At 33.3% G+C, this 18,699-nt stretch overlaps 2 protein-coding genes across 4 annotated transcripts; both read left to right on the top strand.

Annotated features, from left to right (window-relative positions):
- Positions 1–6,370: 6,370 nt before the first annotated feature.
- On the top strand, positions 6,371–11,470 carry LOC100240939 (ATP-citrate synthase alpha chain protein 2). 3 transcript variants are annotated; one of them, XM_010661439.3, is made up of 13 exons: positions 6,371–6,574; positions 6,658–6,779; positions 7,270–7,446; positions 7,523–7,684; positions 7,775–7,855; positions 8,270–8,321; positions 8,638–8,752; positions 8,848–8,929; positions 9,844–9,939; positions 10,093–10,194; positions 10,300–10,416; positions 10,525–10,641; positions 11,223–11,470. In XM_010661439.3, exons 2-13 carry the CDS (start codon positions 6,681–6,683, stop codon positions 11,292–11,294), a joined length of 1,272 nt encoding a protein of 423 aa, XP_010659741.1. In that variant the 5' UTR covers positions 6,371–6,574; positions 6,658–6,680; the 3' UTR covers positions 11,295–11,470. The 3 variants fall into 3 exon arrangements, with proteins under 3 accessions (XP_010659741.1, XP_002280514.1, XP_010659742.1); XM_010661440.3 differs by having other exon boundaries at positions 6,420–6,578; XM_002280478.5 differs by having other exon boundaries at positions 6,375–6,779.
- Positions 11,471–13,738: 2,268 nt separating this feature from the next.
- On the top strand, positions 13,739–15,120 carry LOC100245996 (peroxidase 5). The gene is made up of 3 exons (XM_010661509.3): positions 13,739–13,775; positions 14,065–14,216; positions 14,342–15,120. Exons 1-3 carry the CDS (start codon positions 13,739–13,741, stop codon positions 15,110–15,112), a joined length of 960 nt encoding a protein of 319 aa, XP_010659811.3. The 3' UTR covers positions 15,113–15,120.
- The last annotated feature ends 3,579 nt before the right edge of the window (positions 15,121–18,699 follow it).

Genomic DNA, 18,699 nt, shown 5'->3' with positions numbered 1-18,699 from the left:
CCATTTGATTATCTTTACCGTGATTCTGATGTGGAATCCATGACTGATGGTCACAACAACTATACAGCTTATGGATGTAATGATGTCTTTGATGAACCAGCTATGGGTTGGGCTCGATATGCTCACGCCATGAGGATATGGGTATATAACTCTGGTTTTTTTTTCTACATAAGACCGGTGTGTTTCCAGCTATGGATTTCAGATGATCAACATGCCACATCTCAGTGTAACTTGGATGAACCTGGAAAGTGGATTCAGTACCATGCAGGAGACTTTGTTGCTGATAGCTTTGATGCTAGACCATGCATTATTTAGGACGCCCAGTTACCTCTGTTTACGCGCGGATCATCCTTGCTTCCTTTAGATTGGAATCATCAGCGCCTTATTTTGCATCTGATCCACCTAATGCGCCTCCAATTGGTTCTCTATTCCTGTTTGACTGAAAAGCCCTTCGATATTTTCTCAAGGATGGTCATCATTGCAAGGTTGAGGGATGACTTCTGAGGCATTGAAGTTGAATGATCTCTTGAGTTCTTCCACTCCCTTGGCGACTGTTTGAATTTGGATGCTGGTTTGGATGCCTTTGGCTGAGTTGATACACTCTAATTTCTTTACGATCGAACACATTTCCTAGTTGGGACCGAGCTCAACCCATGCGTGTATTGGGCCACAATGAGGAATTCCCACATTTTGATTTGGCAAAGATTAGGATGTTGTAGCAGCTGCTTCAGGCAGAGGAAAAGTTTGAGCCAGCTGAGATTGGGGACTGGTGATGCCGTTGCTAGCTGTTGCTGTGATATTAAACGTTATACTCGTGATCCTACATCCTGAATTAGAGAGTTGTCTTGTGACTTTTCTTGGGGCACGAGGGAGTATTGGGCTGCAACTATTCGAGCCACCAGAATTAAAATAATACTTGTTCATGCTTCAGCTAAATGGTATTTGGAGGATATCTCGCCTGTGTTAAAGAGTCATGGAATTATTGCAATTACCCCATTTTCTTACCGTCTGGCTTTCAATAACTGGCTTATGAATATCCAACGCCTACGCTGTAAGGTCAACTTCCAAGCAGCCTCCAATCTTGAAGAATCCAATCCCCTCATTCCACCCTGGTCCCATGCATGCATGTATCCAGTTATCCAGTTGCATGACCACCTTTGGTCACGTGACATCTCCCTTTTTATCCTCTTCGACTTTTACAATAATTCTTCAGACCTCATTTTTTTAAATAATCTTCCAGATCCTCATTTTTTTAGAAAATAATCTCAACTCCAAAATTTTCACTCTTAGAGTTTTAAGTATCAAAATCTCATTTTCAATAAAATTTGGCCGCCATTTTCTTTTTAGCGAGCCACTTTCAAATTTTTCGTGATTTAAAATGTTCTAAAAATTTGAGTTCCGTAATTTCGAATAATGAAATTTATGGAATTAATTCATGCAAAAATGAATTGGGTTTTGGTGGGGGCCCTACATATGAGATTTCATGATTGATTGACTGATTGATTGATTCATTAGCTATATGTAATTGATTTACTCTGTTCCTTGATATACACATTATCCTTCTGTGTTTGTTCTCTAACCCTGTTTCTGATAGCGCGTTAGAGCTCGTGGCCCAGGTACGCACTCTCTATACCTATTCCTTTTTTTATAAGTACAAGATTGATTTGAGTATCCATTGATTTTCTCATTGATTGTCATATCAGCTTCATTTTATTAGTAGAGACCCGTTTTAGGGACTTAGAGGGGTGCTACAGTATTTACCGTACCTTCCCGATAAGTAACCTGACCCCCGAACCGATCCGGTTTTTCACAAACCACCTTTTCCAAAGTAAGGAGTCACATTTAGGGTTTTTCTTTCTTATTTTGTTTACCCTTTTAAAAATAAAACAAAAATAAGTGGCGACTCCAAGTCAATTTTCTTAATCAAATAAAATCATTTTTCAAAAATAAAAATCGAACTCGCCATTCGAGTGGGAAACACATTGAGCCGAAAATGCGGGGTCCACAATATGGTTAATGTATACAAAGAGAAAAATGTTAAATTAAATAAATGATTTAATGATAAATAGAGAAAAGTTAAAAATCAAAGTGAGGTAGAATTTATAAGGTAATAATATTTTAAACTTGAAAACAAACATAGAAATTGATCAATAAGGAAAGAAAAACAAGAAAGGAAGAAAATGGTGAAAAAATAAATAAAATTGGGCCACGGCTTTGAACGATGAGGGGAGAACGAAGAAAGCAAATGAAAAAAAAAGGGTCTTGGTCACGTGAACAAAGATTAATTTAAAAATAGTTTAGAAGAGAATTTAATACTATATTTTGGGGAAAAATGATTTTCTATTTGTTTTATTATGAAAAATAAAAAAATAAATATAATTAAAATCTTTATATAAAGTAAGTGAAATGAATTTAAAGTAGGATATATAAATAATTAATTTTTTATTTTTCTTCACCTTTTATTTACTTTTTATTTTATTTTCTTTATATTTTATTTTAAAATTTTCAAGAATAAAATGTAGGCTTTAGTTGTTAGCACTAAATAAATATCAAAACAATGATTGTACTATTGTTTTAATCCATGATATCCATAACATTTTTAATATAACCCTAAGTCACCTTGTCAATTATTTTTTGTCAAGATCTTTTAAAAACTCACCACTCTCATATCGTGGACATGTTACTTGTATTGCATACGTTGTTATAAATAATATGATCAAAACATGAGAATGAGAGTGTGACTCGGGACTTTAATCTTATAAAAAAGATTTATAATTTTTAGTCTTCTCATAAAAAACTACATGAAAGTTATAATTTTCATTTACCAACATTACATGCAAATTAATGAATAATGATGGGTTACCAACTTGAATTGATTTATGTAATTGTATGAGTTATAATTTTTTATTTTCCTCCATTACTCATAAACTTTATGTACAAAATAAATTTTATAATGATAGGCTATAGAAGTTATAATACCATATTTATGCAAATGACAACTTTTTGTTTATAATTTTAGTCTTACACAAGCAAGACTCTTGGATGTCATATCAATTACTTCACCTACCTATCAATTGATATACCCTTTAAAAATATGAATGGTCACACATTATATAATAAATAAAAAGAAAGGTTGGCAATTTCTCATTTGGCTTATATAATTATATTTGTAATAAATTACAACATAATATGAGCATAATAAATTCTAAAAATGTTGTCATCAATTACATTAAGATTATGTTTTATGAAACCATTAATACCAAATCATTGGAATGATTAGACTACACAACAGTCCGATATTCTTCAAAGATTAAAGTTTTAGCACCTCCATTAACATGAATCAATAAACGACAATATTAATTCACCTATATAATGGTCCCATTAACTTTTAAACAATTATATTTTGCACAAAATTGATGTGTAAAAGTAATATAATTATAATTATCAATATATCATAATCAAGAACTTTATTTACATTATAATGTGGTCAGATACATTAAACTCTTAATTAATCTAAAATTGATAGACTCATCATTAGGTTTATGCATGGAACATAATTCTTAAAAAGCTTAGGTGGAAGACCTTAAGAATTTGTCAACATTAATGTATTATTAATATGTTCAATATAGACAACTCTATTTTGAAATCTCTTATTTATAATCAAATACTTAATATCAATGTGCTTTGATTCTCCTCTAGTTTTATCATTTTTGAAGAAATGCACAATAACAATATTATCACAATATATTCTTAGTTGTATTATTATCGAATTAATAATGTGTAACCCTTGACACAAAATTTCTTAACCATATTGCATGACATATGACTTCATAATACACTACATATTTAATCTCTATTGTAAAAAAAGTTATCAATGATTACTTATGATTCTTCTATTAAATATTACATCAGATAACATAAAAATATAGCCATAAGTAGACCTTCTTGGTATCTTTATAGCTAAAATAATTAGAATCAAAATAACCAATAATATCTGGATTATTTGTTCTTCAATATGTAAGCATGCAATCCTTAATCCCTTACAAATAATGCAACACTTTCTTAATTGCTTTCTAATGTTTAATACTTGGATTACTTTGGTATTAACTAAACATACCCACTGCATAAGCTATGTTTAGTCATGTGCAAACTTAAGCATACATGATACTTCCTATCATAGAAGCATAAGAAATTTGTTCCATTTTTTTAATATTATTTTTGAGATATTGAAGTTCACAAAATATAGTTTCTTTCACAACATGGCCAACACTGTCAAAATAGTTTTGTATGTTGAACCTTTTAAAATAATTTTCAATATAATTCTTTTTGGAATAATCCTAATAATCCATGTGACCTATCTCGATGAATCTCAATGCCTATTACATAAGATGTTTCATAAAGATCCTTCGTATCAAAGTTCTTAAATCAAAATTGTTTGGTTTCATAAATCATTCCCATATTGTTGCAATGAGCAGTATAACATTAACATATAATACAATAATACAAATCTAACTCCCATTGATTTTAAAGTATATACATTGATCCATTAGATTTTCTTTAAAATCAAAAGTAATGAAACTTTCATGTAACTTGAGATACCATCGTCTAGAAGTTTGCTTTAGACCATATATCAACTTATTAAGTTTACGTACTATATGTTCATCACCTTTTTATCCCGAAAACTCTCGGATTGATCCATATGAACCTCTTCATGCAAGTCACCATTCAAAAAGACAATTTTAGTGTCCATTGATGTAAGTTCAGTTAAAATGAGGTACTAAGGTCTTGACTATTCTAAGAGAAATTTTTTTAGAAATAGGAGAAAATGTTTCATTATAATCGATTCATTCTTTTTAAGTGTATCATTTTGCAATTAACTTGACCTTGTATCTTCCGATATTGCCTTACAATCACATAACATGAAAAATATTATAATCGTACAATTTGATTGAATTATAATAATTTATAAGTTATATAAACATGACATAACTATTAAAATTAAAATATTGAAACATAAGGAAGTTCAACACCTTTGAGTAAAAACTTCATTAACTTTTTATTGTTAAGCTCTTATCATATAATCAAACATAGTAATGATCCTCCGTTAGGTTTATCAACACTTATTTCATAAGCTGAACGATATATAATATGATTAACCACAAACAAACAAGTAAATCTTTCTCTTATACATCACATGATATGATTTTTATAATCACATGTTAAACTACTAATTATAAATTTGCAACTTTCATAAAATCATACAATAAATATAATTAAAATTATAAAATATTCAAAACGTATGTTAATACATCGATCATTCATATACATCACATTATATATATATATTTTAATTATCCATAAGATCAAACAATAATCAAAATTCGAAAACTATGTTCTATGATTCAAACTTTGTTGGCTATGACACCAATTATAAACAAAACTTTACGCAAAAATAATTATTCTAAAAAATTAATTTAGATGCATAAAATGTAGGCTATGTTTGGTTCCCGGAAAGTACAAAGGAAAGAAAAAAAATGCCAAGGAAAATGATTTTCTCATGTTTGGTTGTCCTACGAAAAATATCAAAGAAAATCAAATATAATTAAAACTAATTAAAAACTTATGTATTTTTAAATTATTTAATCTTTATATTGATGAGTTAAAATAAATAAAATGAGTTTGAAGTAACAAAAAAAATAATTTATCAACTTTTAATCTATTTTTTTATTTTCCTTCACTTTTTCTTTCCTTCTACTTTTCCTTTATATTTCTTTCCCTCGCATTTTCCCTCAAATTTTCCGGGAACCAAACATAGCCGTAATACTTATAATGTGAGCTTGAGTCACGTTATGAATCATTTTCGATCAAGATCTTCAAATCTCATATAGGTATATGTTATTATAAGTAAAATAACCAAAATTCTTTAACTCAATGTTATATTAATTGGTTCACCTACCCGTCAATTCATATACTTAATTTTTAAAAATTATGGATATATATCTAGAATGAACACATAGAATAAAAAAAAAATGACATTTGAAAAAAAAAAAGGTCTAAACCTATACCACAAGACTCAAAGATGGTGGCTTTAAATTTTTTATTATTGATAAGAGTCATCATGTGGGTGGCTCCGTCACTAACCATATGGTCCATGTCCATGCATCACACGCAACGCATATGCTACCTGAAATTTTTTAGTCACCTAACTTCACCTGCTAAAATGCCCATTTCATTTTTCATAATACCCACCATATCCCCTCCCCCAAAGATTAAAAATTTAAAAATTAAAAAAAAAAAACATTTGCTATAAAAAATTAAAATACAATGCATATATGAATGATTTCTTATTTTACACATCCTTGGTTGAATGATTTCTTTTGGACACTTGCCTTTCACTTTAGCATATAGCATAACATATGATCTGAGAGGAGAGAGAGGGGATAGATGAGGAATTATGAGAAAAGGGTGGGGTAGGAAGGTGTTTCGAAAGTAGGTGGCGCCAACGTCCCTCTCACCAACCCCGCCCGCAACTTTCATCATCGATTTCATCTTCCTCTACAGTTCTCTCTCTGCGGTTGGTGAGCCTAATCCTCTGTTTCTGTGGGATCTTTCTCCACTATAAATCACAGAGCTCCTCTGTTTCTTCCTCTCTTGTAGGGGCTCCGATTTCTGAATTAAACATGGCCAGGAAGAAGATCAGAGAGTACGACTCCAAGAGGCTTCTCAAGGATCACCTCAAGAGGCTCGCTGGCATCGATCTCCAGATCTGCTCAGCTCAGGTTTCCGCTCTCTTCTTCTTCCACTCTTGGATCCGTGTTTTTTTTTGTCTTTTTCTATGATGTCAGCATAATTTCATCGAAATTCTACGATTCCTTTTATCGGATTTGTGTTTGGTTGCTGAGAACAATGACAGAAATTAGATTTTTGAATCGAGGATGAATGGATGATTATTTGTTGAGAAATTGTTCATTTGGGAATTTAGTCAAGTAGACTTAGCCTGATTGATTGATGAATTCGTGAAATTTATGAGTAATTTGCAAAAAATTTCAGTTTGACGGAAAAGATTCGAAACTTCATTTTTTTGTTGGCCTTTTCTGTGATTTCCTTGGGAACCAAATGGAGGGTGAATGGAATGTCAATTTTTTGTTGCTTAGTACAAGTTGTTAGTTTTTGTTGCAATAGTTACATTGAAATTATGGCGTTGAATTTTGTGTGTTATATAGTAAATGAAAATGATGGCCTTTCTGGGAATTTGGTTGTACTGCTTAGGTTACTGAGGCAACGGACTTTGCTGAGCTAACAAACAAAGAACCATGGCTTTCATCCACTAGATTGGTTGTGAAACCTGACATGTTGTTTGGAAAGCGTGGGAAGAGTGGCTTGGTTGCATTGAATTTAGATCTGGCTCAAGTTGCTGAATTTGTGAAAGCACGACTTGGTGTTGAGGTGATGAATGCATCAAATTTACCAGAATTTTGGCACTAATTCATTTCTGTTAACATGTGAATTGGATTCTCTTTAGGTTGAGATGGGTGGTTGCAAGGCACCAATAACCACTTTTATTGTTGAACCGTTTGTTCCCCATGACCAAGAGTATTACCTTTCGATTGTATCTGATAGGCTTGGCTGCACTATTAGCTTTTCAGAATGTGGTGGTATTGAAATTGAAGAGAACTGGGATAAGGTGTGTTAATACAGTTATATGTGTTATATCTGAGGGTTGGCTTCTTAGCTCTGAGTAACACCTGCTTTATGTGATTTGTGATCTTTACAGGTGAAGACTATTAATCTTCCAACTGAAAAGCCTATGACACCTGAGACATGTGCTCCATTGATTGCCACTCTTCCCCTGGAGGTGAGTTTTGATATTTGTTTTCTAACTTATAGGTTCTTTTCTCTGTTTTTACTTGGATTGACATCTGAGACAAGAGTTTGTATTTGAATTTCCTTTACAAAATCAACGGTGGGCCTTGTGTTCTTGAGAGATATAACTTTACACATCATTTGTGTCTCTCTTCTATGACAATGCAAATGAATTAATCCATGTTTTATAATTTTCACCATCACTCTGGAAGAAGATAGGGACTTTCCTGGGATGATGAAGAATCTAAGTCTAGAAATGGTTTTACTTTCAGTATATTTCATACTATAAGTTATTGTCCAAGTCTTAGTCCAAGGTGATGAAACTCCATTAATATTTGTTTGTTTTTTCGGTCTTGCTGTGTAGTTTGGCTACCATGTACTAAGTGCACTTTGCTTTGTTACTTAGGTTCGAGGGAAAATTGGTGACTTCATAAAGGGTGCGTTTGCTGTATTTCAAGGTATGCAATCTTTTGGAATAAAAAATTGCCTTCTGCCACTTTGGTATTTATGCAAAAAAAAAAAAAAACAGATCTTCACAGGCCTATGTTTAAGTGTTTTGCTTTTTAAATATGCTTGACAATGTAGTGATACAAATTTTTTGAATTTAATGGGAAAAATGGTTTATTTTTCTAGTTCTTTTTTAATAGAGGAATGTCAAATTATCTTTATATTTATGTGTATAATTTTTGTTTTCATTCTTCTATTTTTTGTTTAACATTTTGTTGAGAACATTGTCATTGTTCACTTCTAACTGTTGTACCATTCTCTCCACAGATCTTGACTTCAGTTTCCTAGAGATGAACCCATTTACCCTGGTGAATGGGGAACCATACCCACTGGATATGAGGGGAGAATTGGATGATACTGCTGCTTTTAAAAACTTCAAGACGTATACCTTTGTTATTCTGAAAAATACTCAAGTCAGAAATTTTCAGTTACTACATACTTTCAGAGTGTCTTATCTATATATTGTTATGCTAACAGGTGGGGCAATATTGAGTTTCCGCTGCCTTTTGGAAGAGTACTAAGCCCCACAGAGGGCTACATTCACTCGTTGGATGAAAAGGTAATTGCATATCTGTTCTACTCATATTTACGTTTGACAGTAAAATTTCCTGTCTTGGGTAATTATCATTCCTATGGTAGGAATTATTAGTGCACCAACCTTGCATGTTAAGATAAACAGCAAAATGCATGAGTTATCTCTTTTTATTGAATAGAGTCATAGGAGATCTCAAGAGTTCTACCAGCTTGAGAAATGAATTTCTTTTCTTCTGCACACAATTTAGCATGCACCTTTTGAGATGATGCTTGATGACCATAAATGTTATCTAGCTTACATGGATGCATTAAAGAGCTATTATTTGTTGAAATATGTTTACCAATATGGATTTATGCTCAAATAAACTCTGGGAGTTACAGAATGCGTCAAAGTTAGATTTGTTATTCTGTTTTCCTAGTTAACCATTAACCTGCTGAAGCACACAAGTACTTTTGTGTTTATCTTCTGTGTTGGTATGCCTGGCCGTATGTGTAAATGGAGATAGCAACAAGTCTATTGCATTTTCTTTTCTTTGCCCCTTCTCCTATACTTTCCCTTTAGTTAAAGGTGACATGATTCTTAAAGTACTGAAGGTCAGCTAGAGATGGGAGCAAGATAAACTTTGGTCTTTTGGTTATTGGATTATTGAGATTTCTTAAATGGGAAAGGCTACTTATATGGACATGTGCACTTGTTTCTGGTGGTTTAAATGAAATATACTGTCTTCCTTTCATATGATTCCATGATGAACTCCAACCTATTCACAAGATGAAAAAGATTCGAGCTTTTTTTCCCAACTCAGCTGTTCTCTTGAATTTTATTTATTTATTTTTTATTATTTCTGGTTTTCTCAATCTAAGATTAGTCTGTTCAATCATAGAAATTGGAGTTTACCTATGTACAGCAGAAAGTGATCCACTAATCTTACACTGGTGCAGACAAGTGCATCTTTGAAGTTCACTGTTTTGAACCCCAAAGGACGCATCTGGACTATGGTAGCTGGAGGTGGTGCAAGTGTTATATATGCCGATACTGTAAGTGCACCTCCATATCTCACATCCACCCATTATTGACATTTATTTCATCCGTGGTTGAAAAATGAAGCATTTCTACATTTATTGTTGGAACTTGGAAGGATTTTACCTGTTTAATACTAAACCTTGATGATTTTGTTTCCATTTAACCAGGTTGGAGATTTGGGTTATGCGTCAGAGCTTGGTAACTATGCAGAGTATAGTGGAGCTCCGAATGAGGAAGAGGTGTTGCAATATGCCAGAGTTGTTCTTGATGTAAGAAATTATGAACTTTGGCATACCTTTTGGGCTTCAGCTCTTTGTTAAAATTTGCTGCTTAAAATAATTTTCATTTGTTGTGGAACAATATACTCTTTACAGTGTGCTACTGCTGACCCTGATGGCCGTAAGAGAGCCCTTCTCATTGGAGGGGGTATTGCTAACTTCACTGATGTTGCTGCCACTTTCAATGGGATTGTCCGGGCTCTGAAGGAGAAGGTGTGATCAAGTTGAATTATTCTCTCTGGATCTTGGTTGTTTCAATTCTCATCCTAAATTCAAGTTTGCTTCAACTTTTTTTTTTCTTTTTTTCTTTTTTTCTGACAGGAATCCAAATTAAAAGCCTCCAGAATGCACATCTATGTTCGAAGAGGTGGTCCTAACTATCAGACTGGCTTGGCAAGGATGCGTGCCTTGGGAGAGGAACTGGGAATCCCTCTTGAGGTATGATATGACTTCTATACTCTGGATGTGAAAACCGCATTAGTCAGCTCCACATTTTTTGAAGTATGGGAAATTTTTAGGGTTTGTTTGGCAATGTTTTTGGAAAAAAGAAAAAAAAACAGTTTTTGAAAATACTTCTTAAAAGTAATTCTCACTCAAATATGAAAAACAGTTTTCTCTACTTGTTCTTCATAAAAGTTGTACAATACAAAAGTTTCTAAATTATATTCTTTATATTTTTTATTGTTGTTGAAACATCCTAAAAAAAAAAACAAACGAAAACACCTCAAATTCATTATAAAACACTACCTGTTTTTAGAACAAATTCTCAAAAAACTCCTTTTTTTATAAAAAAATTGATAAAGATGTTTTATAAGTTAGCAAACTGTTTTTTGTTTTAAAAAACAGAAAACTATTTTCGAGGACAGCTCCCAAACAAGATTTTAAGATGCCTAAAACCTTCACTAACACATGATTTTTCTTGAAAGATGCTTCTTATTTCCTAGAAGGTTTGCAATGTAATACGACTTTCTAGTTTCATAACTGTAGCTTGATCATGTTTGTTTCTCATTCTGTTGCAGGTTTATGGGCCTGAGGCAACAATGACCGGGATTTGCAAGCAGGCAATTGATTGCATCATGTCTACTGCCTAATATCCCACCATTCTCGATTCTCCTTCCTGGACATTTACTCAGACAATAATTTAGTGTGAGGCTCCCATCAAGGCATAAGCTAGATTGGATTGTTGTGAACTGTGAGGTTGTTGAATTCTTGTTGAAGTAAAACTGAAACAATTTTCTGCAATAATCACCCCATATTTGTAGCTCAATCTGTTAGTTTTTGTGTCAACTTCTAATTCGTTATGGTTTTGTGACTAGCAAAGATCAGTGGTTTCAATTCTGTGTTTAATTATATTCTACTATGCTGTTAAAACTTTTTCAGTACAGTGAAGGGTCTTTCTAAACAGCATAGGAAAAGGGAAACCCTAATGGCTTTTTCAGGTGAACCGGGTCGAATTGATGTTTGTGGATTGAATCCTTGTAAGGGAATAAACTATGGTATATGTGAAACAAGGCTAATAAACTTAAGCAAAACACTCAAGAGGATGGGTTTTAAAACCTTTTTCAAAAACATTTTTAATTAAACAAATAATAGAGCAAGTGAAGAGAATATGGAAGAGAGATTGTAAGCTCGATTTTAAAGTGGTTTGACAATTCATGTTCTATATCCACTCTTCTTAAGCTTCGTTCGAGTAAGGGTTCTACTACTAATGCAAAACTTTCAACCCAGGCTTCCAAATCTCTGCAATTGAATTCACGTGCTTCAATGGACTTTATAAATCTTTTTTCAAGTTCAATCCTAACTCGAAACTTTAACACTCCACCTTACTCAAATAGATGAGAGTTTAAGCACACTTAACCTAACTTAATATGTGAATAAGTACAAAAAAGTTAAGATGGATACAAAGGTGCATTAAGATAAATTTGTAAGTGATAAGTTAATGCACCAAAGAGAAAAAAAAATTTTTGAATGTGAGAAATAGGTTGGTAGAAAGTTTAATTTTTCTCTTGGTAATAACTAAATAGGAGTCCTCTATTTATAAGTTTGTAACCTTGGACACCCAAAGGTGAACCAACTAACATTTTCAAGTCAAGTTCTGATTTAACCAATTAACTAACCATTAGGCAATTAATGCTTAGTGGGTGACTGTTTGTCCGTTTTAGGGTTCATCCAAACCTTGACAAGAAAAGGATTTGTCTCGACTAGGAAAATGTTTTCCTTGATTGAGATCACAACCCTTTTGGAAGAGAAAGAAAACTTTTTGCACCTTTAATTGGACTTTTGAAAGTTATTAATATATTTAGTTACTATATTAGAATTATATATTTAATTATTACATATTGATTTAGTTATTATATCTTTTATTTATCTTGTCATTATATTAGAATTGTTTTCTTTATTTTTATAAGGGTAAATTAGTCTTTATTTTCTTGTATTATGCCTATTTAAATTGTAATGGTTTTGTATCTATTTTCAAAAGAATTCATAATAAGAAATCCTATAGATTTGTTTTTCTCTCTTTTTTTTTTCTTTGAATCTTTTTTGGATTTCAATATAGTATTAAAACAAAATTGATCTTTAATGAGACTTTTGATTTGTGATATCATGGAAGAGAGTTTAATTGCATACGCTATTTTTTGTATCTATTTGATCGTGGCTTTTTTTTTTTTTTTTTGTGTTTGATCGTGGAACATCATAGTGAGTGATCAAATCGTTCTTTTCCTATTTGATCCTAACACTTGATTTCGTATTTGTTTTCTTCGGTTCATATCTATTTTCTTTTGTTTGATGGTTATTTGTTGTTTTTAGATTTTAATTAAGAAAAAAATATCAAATTGTATTATATCATAACTTTTTCATTTTTTAGAAAAATAATAAATTATTTTTTGCTTTTTTGTTACTTTCTTGAAATTTATATTTTCATAAGTTTTTGAAAAATTATTATAAATAAATTTTGAATTATCCAATAAACTTTACCAACCCAAACTCAAACTATAATTTAGAGAAATGAAGTTGGATTGAGTACTTCGGTTTAGAAGTTAGATTGGATTGGGTGATGAATGATTTTCTTAATTTAAGCTAAGTTTGAGTTAAATCAACCTGACCAATCCGTCCAAGTTACAACCACATTGAGCCGCGTTGAGTTCGCACACATAATATACCTCAATCTTCTTGCTTACTTGTCCCCCTAGATATTGTAATAGTACAGTATGAATTAGAAAAAGAGTATGAACACTCATTAACAAACTTATTCAGTAATATATTTTACCGACTCAAATGTCAAATTTTGACCACCACCACCTTAGAGCTATTCATAAGAGCCACCTTCCTTGGTTATATATACATTTATATATGAATGAGACTTGGTCAAATCAAGGGGCTTCTGACATATATGATTAATCTATTTATAATGGGTGTTTGGACATTTTATAGTTTATGTTTGTATAAAACGTGATGATCTCCATTCCAAGTAGAGAAAGCCCACAAAACGTTGGGATATTTTATATTATACACACATATTGGCAAAAGGAATAAGATGGAGTCCATTGGAGAAGACCATGGAAGTATTCAAAGTATGACAGCTTCAAGCTGCAGATCAGTTTCGAGCTGCAACACGGTTTCTGAGTTTTACAAGTAAAACCAAGCATCACTCCATCTTCACATTTTCTCCATCTATATGTACCTTGCCCATACAACCCATTGTCTCCATCTCCATCTTTTCTCTTGATTACAACTAGTTTACCCAACTCACAACCTGATCATTTGTTCTCTCTCACTCAAAGACAATGCTGAGTTATTGGGGTGGTAGAGTGAAAATGCCAACCTTGCTCTTTTGCATCATGTTTTTTCTCACTGTATCAGTCTCGTCAGCATCCCTTAAAGTCGGCTTCTACAAGTATACTTGCCCTTCTGCTGAGACAATTGTGAGGAAAGTTGTGAACAAGGCTGTGTCGCAGAATCCTGGCATGGCTGCTGGCCTCATTAGGATGCATTTCCATGACTGCTTTGTTAGGGTATGTTACTTTCTTCCTGTTAATACTTGAGAAGACAAGTGTGTTTGGTATCCTATATGATATTTAATATAAAGTTGGTGGTGGTACTAATAATATTGTTGCATGTATATGTCACAAATTTTCAGGGCTGTGATGGCTCAGTCCTACTTGATTCAACGCCTGGAAATCCATCGGAAAAGGAAAATCCAGCAAATAATCCAAGCTTGAGAGGTTTTGAGGTGATTGATGCTGCAAAGGCTGAAATTGAAGCTCAATGCCCACAAACTGTGTCTTGTGCAGATGTCCTTGCATTTGCCGCACGCGACAGTGCCTACAAGGTTGGAGGAGTCAACTATGCCGTGCCATCAGGACGTCGCGATGGAAGAGTATCACTGAAAGATGAGCCTTCCCTACACCTGCCTCCTCCTTTCTTCAATGCCAAACAGCTTGAGGATAATTTTGCACGAAAAGGCCTCACTCTTGATGAAATGGTGACACTCTCTGGGGCACATTCTATAGGGGTGTCCCATTGTTCTTCCTTCTCAAACCGCCTCTACTCTTTCAATGCCACTCACCCTCAAGATCCTTCAATGGACCCTGAGTTTGCTAGATACTTGAAAACCAAGTGTCCTCCACCATCAAACACAGGCAGTGATCCAACAGTGGCACTTGAGGTTCAGACACCCAATAGGTTGGACAATAAGTACTATAAAGATTTAAAGAACCACAGGGGCTTATTGACATCAGATCAGACTCTTTTTGACAGCCCTTCAACAGCGAGGATGGTGAAGAATAATGCAAGGTATGGTGAAAATTGGGGTAATAAGTTTGCAGCAGCAATGGTTCGAATGGGCGCCATTGATGTTCTCACAGGGACCCAAGGCGAGATCAGGAAGAACTGCAGAGTTGTGAACTAGATAATATATACGAGGAATTCATTAGCATTCATGGAAAAATTTGTTTGTGCTCTTTAATTTGATACATTATTTCTTTGCTCATGACTCAAGTGTAAATCTCCTTTTAAGTACAAGTTCTTGTATTAATTTAATCATCTTTTCATGAAATGAATTTGGAAAACAAAAAGTGGCATCATTGTATATCTCTTCTTAATTTTACCAGTGAATGTTTTCTTGCTGTAAATGGTCTGGATGCTAACTCATAAAGTGTGTGAATGCTACTTCAAAGCAGCTATTAGGAGCAGTACTATTCTCTTCCTCTAGCCAGTGACTTGAAACCTTCAACCTACTAATTTACAGTTTCTGGCATGAGTTGCCAATGGAGTTAGCTGTAGGCATTTCATATTAAAAACTAAGATATGACTTTTATCATTGGGTAATTGTGTTCCCAGTTGTCCACATAGAAATGCCACTTATCCAAGAGGCTGCTTGCCATGAGCTGTGACTTGGTCATGCTTGCTTTTCTGGGTTGTTCACCAACTGCATAATTTCTAACTGGGCCCAATGATTGATATAGCTCTGATATATTCACACTTGCATGATTGTTTTTCAACTTCATTTCACATATGGTTTACTCGGTTGACAGTTCATTCTTCAGAATAATTCAGATGAATGCAAAGAATATTCGATATTAATATTTAGTACTTGAATGTTTGATTAAGATAGACACGAAAAATCTACACTTTAGGGCTTGCCCTCCAGCTGCATTTATTGGGAAGTTTTTGTTGTTTGTTGTGATAGAACATAGGAAGGAAAAAGGTAATGTAATGGTTATTAGGGAGTAAGGGTGAAGAAAATTTGTTGGGTTGAATCTTGTTTTTTACATTCGTTTCCCTTTTCCCTTCGTTTCTTTGCAGTTTCTGAGTTCCAAAGAATGAGGGAAGGGAAGATCTGTTGAAGGTTATATGAGTTTCTATTCTCTGGTTATGGTAAAAGCTGTAAGAAGAAGAAAACATAATGGTATTAGGAGAAATTTATACATTTTGGGACTAGTTTTCTGTCCAAAGAAGTGAGGAAAGTTGGAGGAAATTTTCATTGGATTAATACTTATATATTACTCTTCCTTTCCTAATTTTCTCTTTTCTTTCCCTTTCCTTCGTAGTTTTTCAGAGCCAACGGAGCCTTAGGCTGCATTCATCTGACTGACGTGGTCCATAAACTAGTATTAATTCTTCATGTGTTCGCTTAGTTCTGTTTGTTTTATGACATTTACTAATCTGAAATGCCTTCTCACAATACATTTTCTATCATATGTAATCAGACTAAAGGTTTTGCAGTTTCGAGGAGAAATGCAATGCATGTCCTTGATCTTTTCAAGCTACATCTTGTCACTGGATGGTTTTCATGACATTGAGTTTGCTCTACCTTCTGCTGGGTTCCGGGAATACATAGATACTTTTGATGGTTATTCTTTCAAGTACTCTCAGAACAGGATTCAAGTTTGAGGCGCTGGTGCAGACATATTCTTCAGGGACCCGTTTGTTCTTGATGAGGACCTCTCAGTTGAGTTATCCTCTCCTTCATCCTCCAGATACAGGAGAATTGAAGATTTGGGTCCACGTCAAGAAGCTGGAAACTTAAGCAGTATTTGACTGAGTTCATGTCTACCAGATTGTATCCTTAATCTTAAACACACTTCTTCTAGTATCACACGCATGTAAAAAATCACACACTTGGTAAATTCTTTAAAATCCAGTTTGTCGATTTGCAGACTGGAGACAGCAACTCCCATCATGATTTCTTACATTATTTCATTTCTCATTCAAGTGAAAATCCCTGATCTTTAACTATAAGCTATTCTCTTTGATCATATTTTGAGGACATACATTTGGAAAGAACTGTTAGATTAATTTTTGTAATTAATCTATAATTTGGGCCACACATGTAAATAATTAAAATGTGTGTGCTATCATTTAATTAAGCCTAAATATAGTGATCTAATTAATAATTGATTAATTGGCTTAAGGGTATAATTGTCATGAGATTATTGTGTAGATACCATTAGACAATTATTATTTCTATGAGGGGCAGAAATATAATTGTGATAAAATTAAAACTGCCCTAGCGGTTTATAAATAGGGTTATGGTCCCCATTCTACGACTACGCATTCCAATTTCTGAAAATCCTCTCAGAGAGAAATTGACACAGAATCTAGTGGCTAGAATTGGAAGACCATCTCAAAGGGTTTTCTTCTTATAAGGTTTCTCCTTCAATGGATTCAGGTATGCTTCCGCTATTATTTTTCTACTCATTGTTTTTAATCAGGAGATTCCAGTATATATGAAATTAGGGTATTCACCTTGTTAAATATTCCAGTATATATGAAATTAGGGTATTCATCTTGATTTGATTATAACAAGTGGTATCAGAGCGTACTCCTTGATTAATTCTTTGAGTTATTATTTTAATATATATATGTCAATGGATTAAGATTTATGAAATATTGAGTTGATAATTTTTTTTATTACTATTATTATTATTATTATTATTATTATTATTTAATAGCATTTTATGATATTAATATTTAAGTTATTGATCTAGCATTTTAAATAGGCTAATTAAAGCGGAAAATCACCAAAGTGACATCTTTCGTGTAGATTAGTTTGTTCGGGGTGTTAGATATTTGTGTGTATGTGATTCATGCGGGTATTGACTGGCCCAAAGGAAAGTTAATATTTGGTCAAATTGCATACATACCTGTGGTGATAAATATGTGATGATTATAAAGGTAACTTAATGTGAATAATAAATCAATCCAAAGATAGATTTATTATTTGACATAACTTATCATCAATGTTTGATCACTACAACAAGAGTACCACTTACAGTTAATATTACTGTCCAAAGACTTGATATTAATGTTGTGCTAGGTATCTTGAAATGTCATAATTTGCTTTTAAATTTAAAGATTATGTGTTTAATTGCTTATTTTATGTGAGCATGATGGTTTATTTGATTCATTTTATTTTGTTCTCGATTCAGCTTTTATATCAACTACTTTTATATCTGCCAACATCAATAATGTCCCTATGTTAAATGAGACTAATTTTAAGGACTGGAAAGAGAATATGATGATTCTCTTAGGCTGCATGGATATAGACTTGGCCTTGAGAATGCCCAAACCCGATGAACTCAATGAGCAAAGTACTCAAGAGGATGAGGTTTATTGGGGTAAGTGGGAACGTTCAAATAGGCTAAGTCTTATGATCATGAAGCGCGGCATTCCAGAAGCTTTCAGGGGTGCGGTAACCGATGAGGTTACTAATGTCAGTGACTTCCTTGCGGAAATTCAGAAACGTTTTGCCAAAAACGATAAGGCTGAAACGAGCACGCTTTTAGCAAGCTTGATTTCAATGAAGTATAAAGGCAAGGGTAATGTTCGGGAGTACATCATGGAGATGTCTCATCTTGCTTCAAAACTTAAGGCTTTGAAACTCGAGTTATCTGATGATTTACTCGTGCATTTGGTTCTCATCTCTCTTCCTGCATAATTTAATCAATTCAAGGTCAGTTATAACTGTCAAAAGGATAAATGGACTCTTAATGA

This window comes from Vitis vinifera, chromosome 14, assembly GCF_030704535.1.
Source record: "Vitis vinifera cultivar Pinot Noir 40024 chromosome 14, ASM3070453v1".
Lineage (NCBI taxonomy): Eukaryota > Viridiplantae > Streptophyta > Magnoliopsida > Vitales > Vitaceae > Vitis > Vitis vinifera.
The sequence above is the reverse complement of the archived record's forward strand: the minus strand, read 5'-3'. Positions and strand labels throughout refer to the sequence as shown.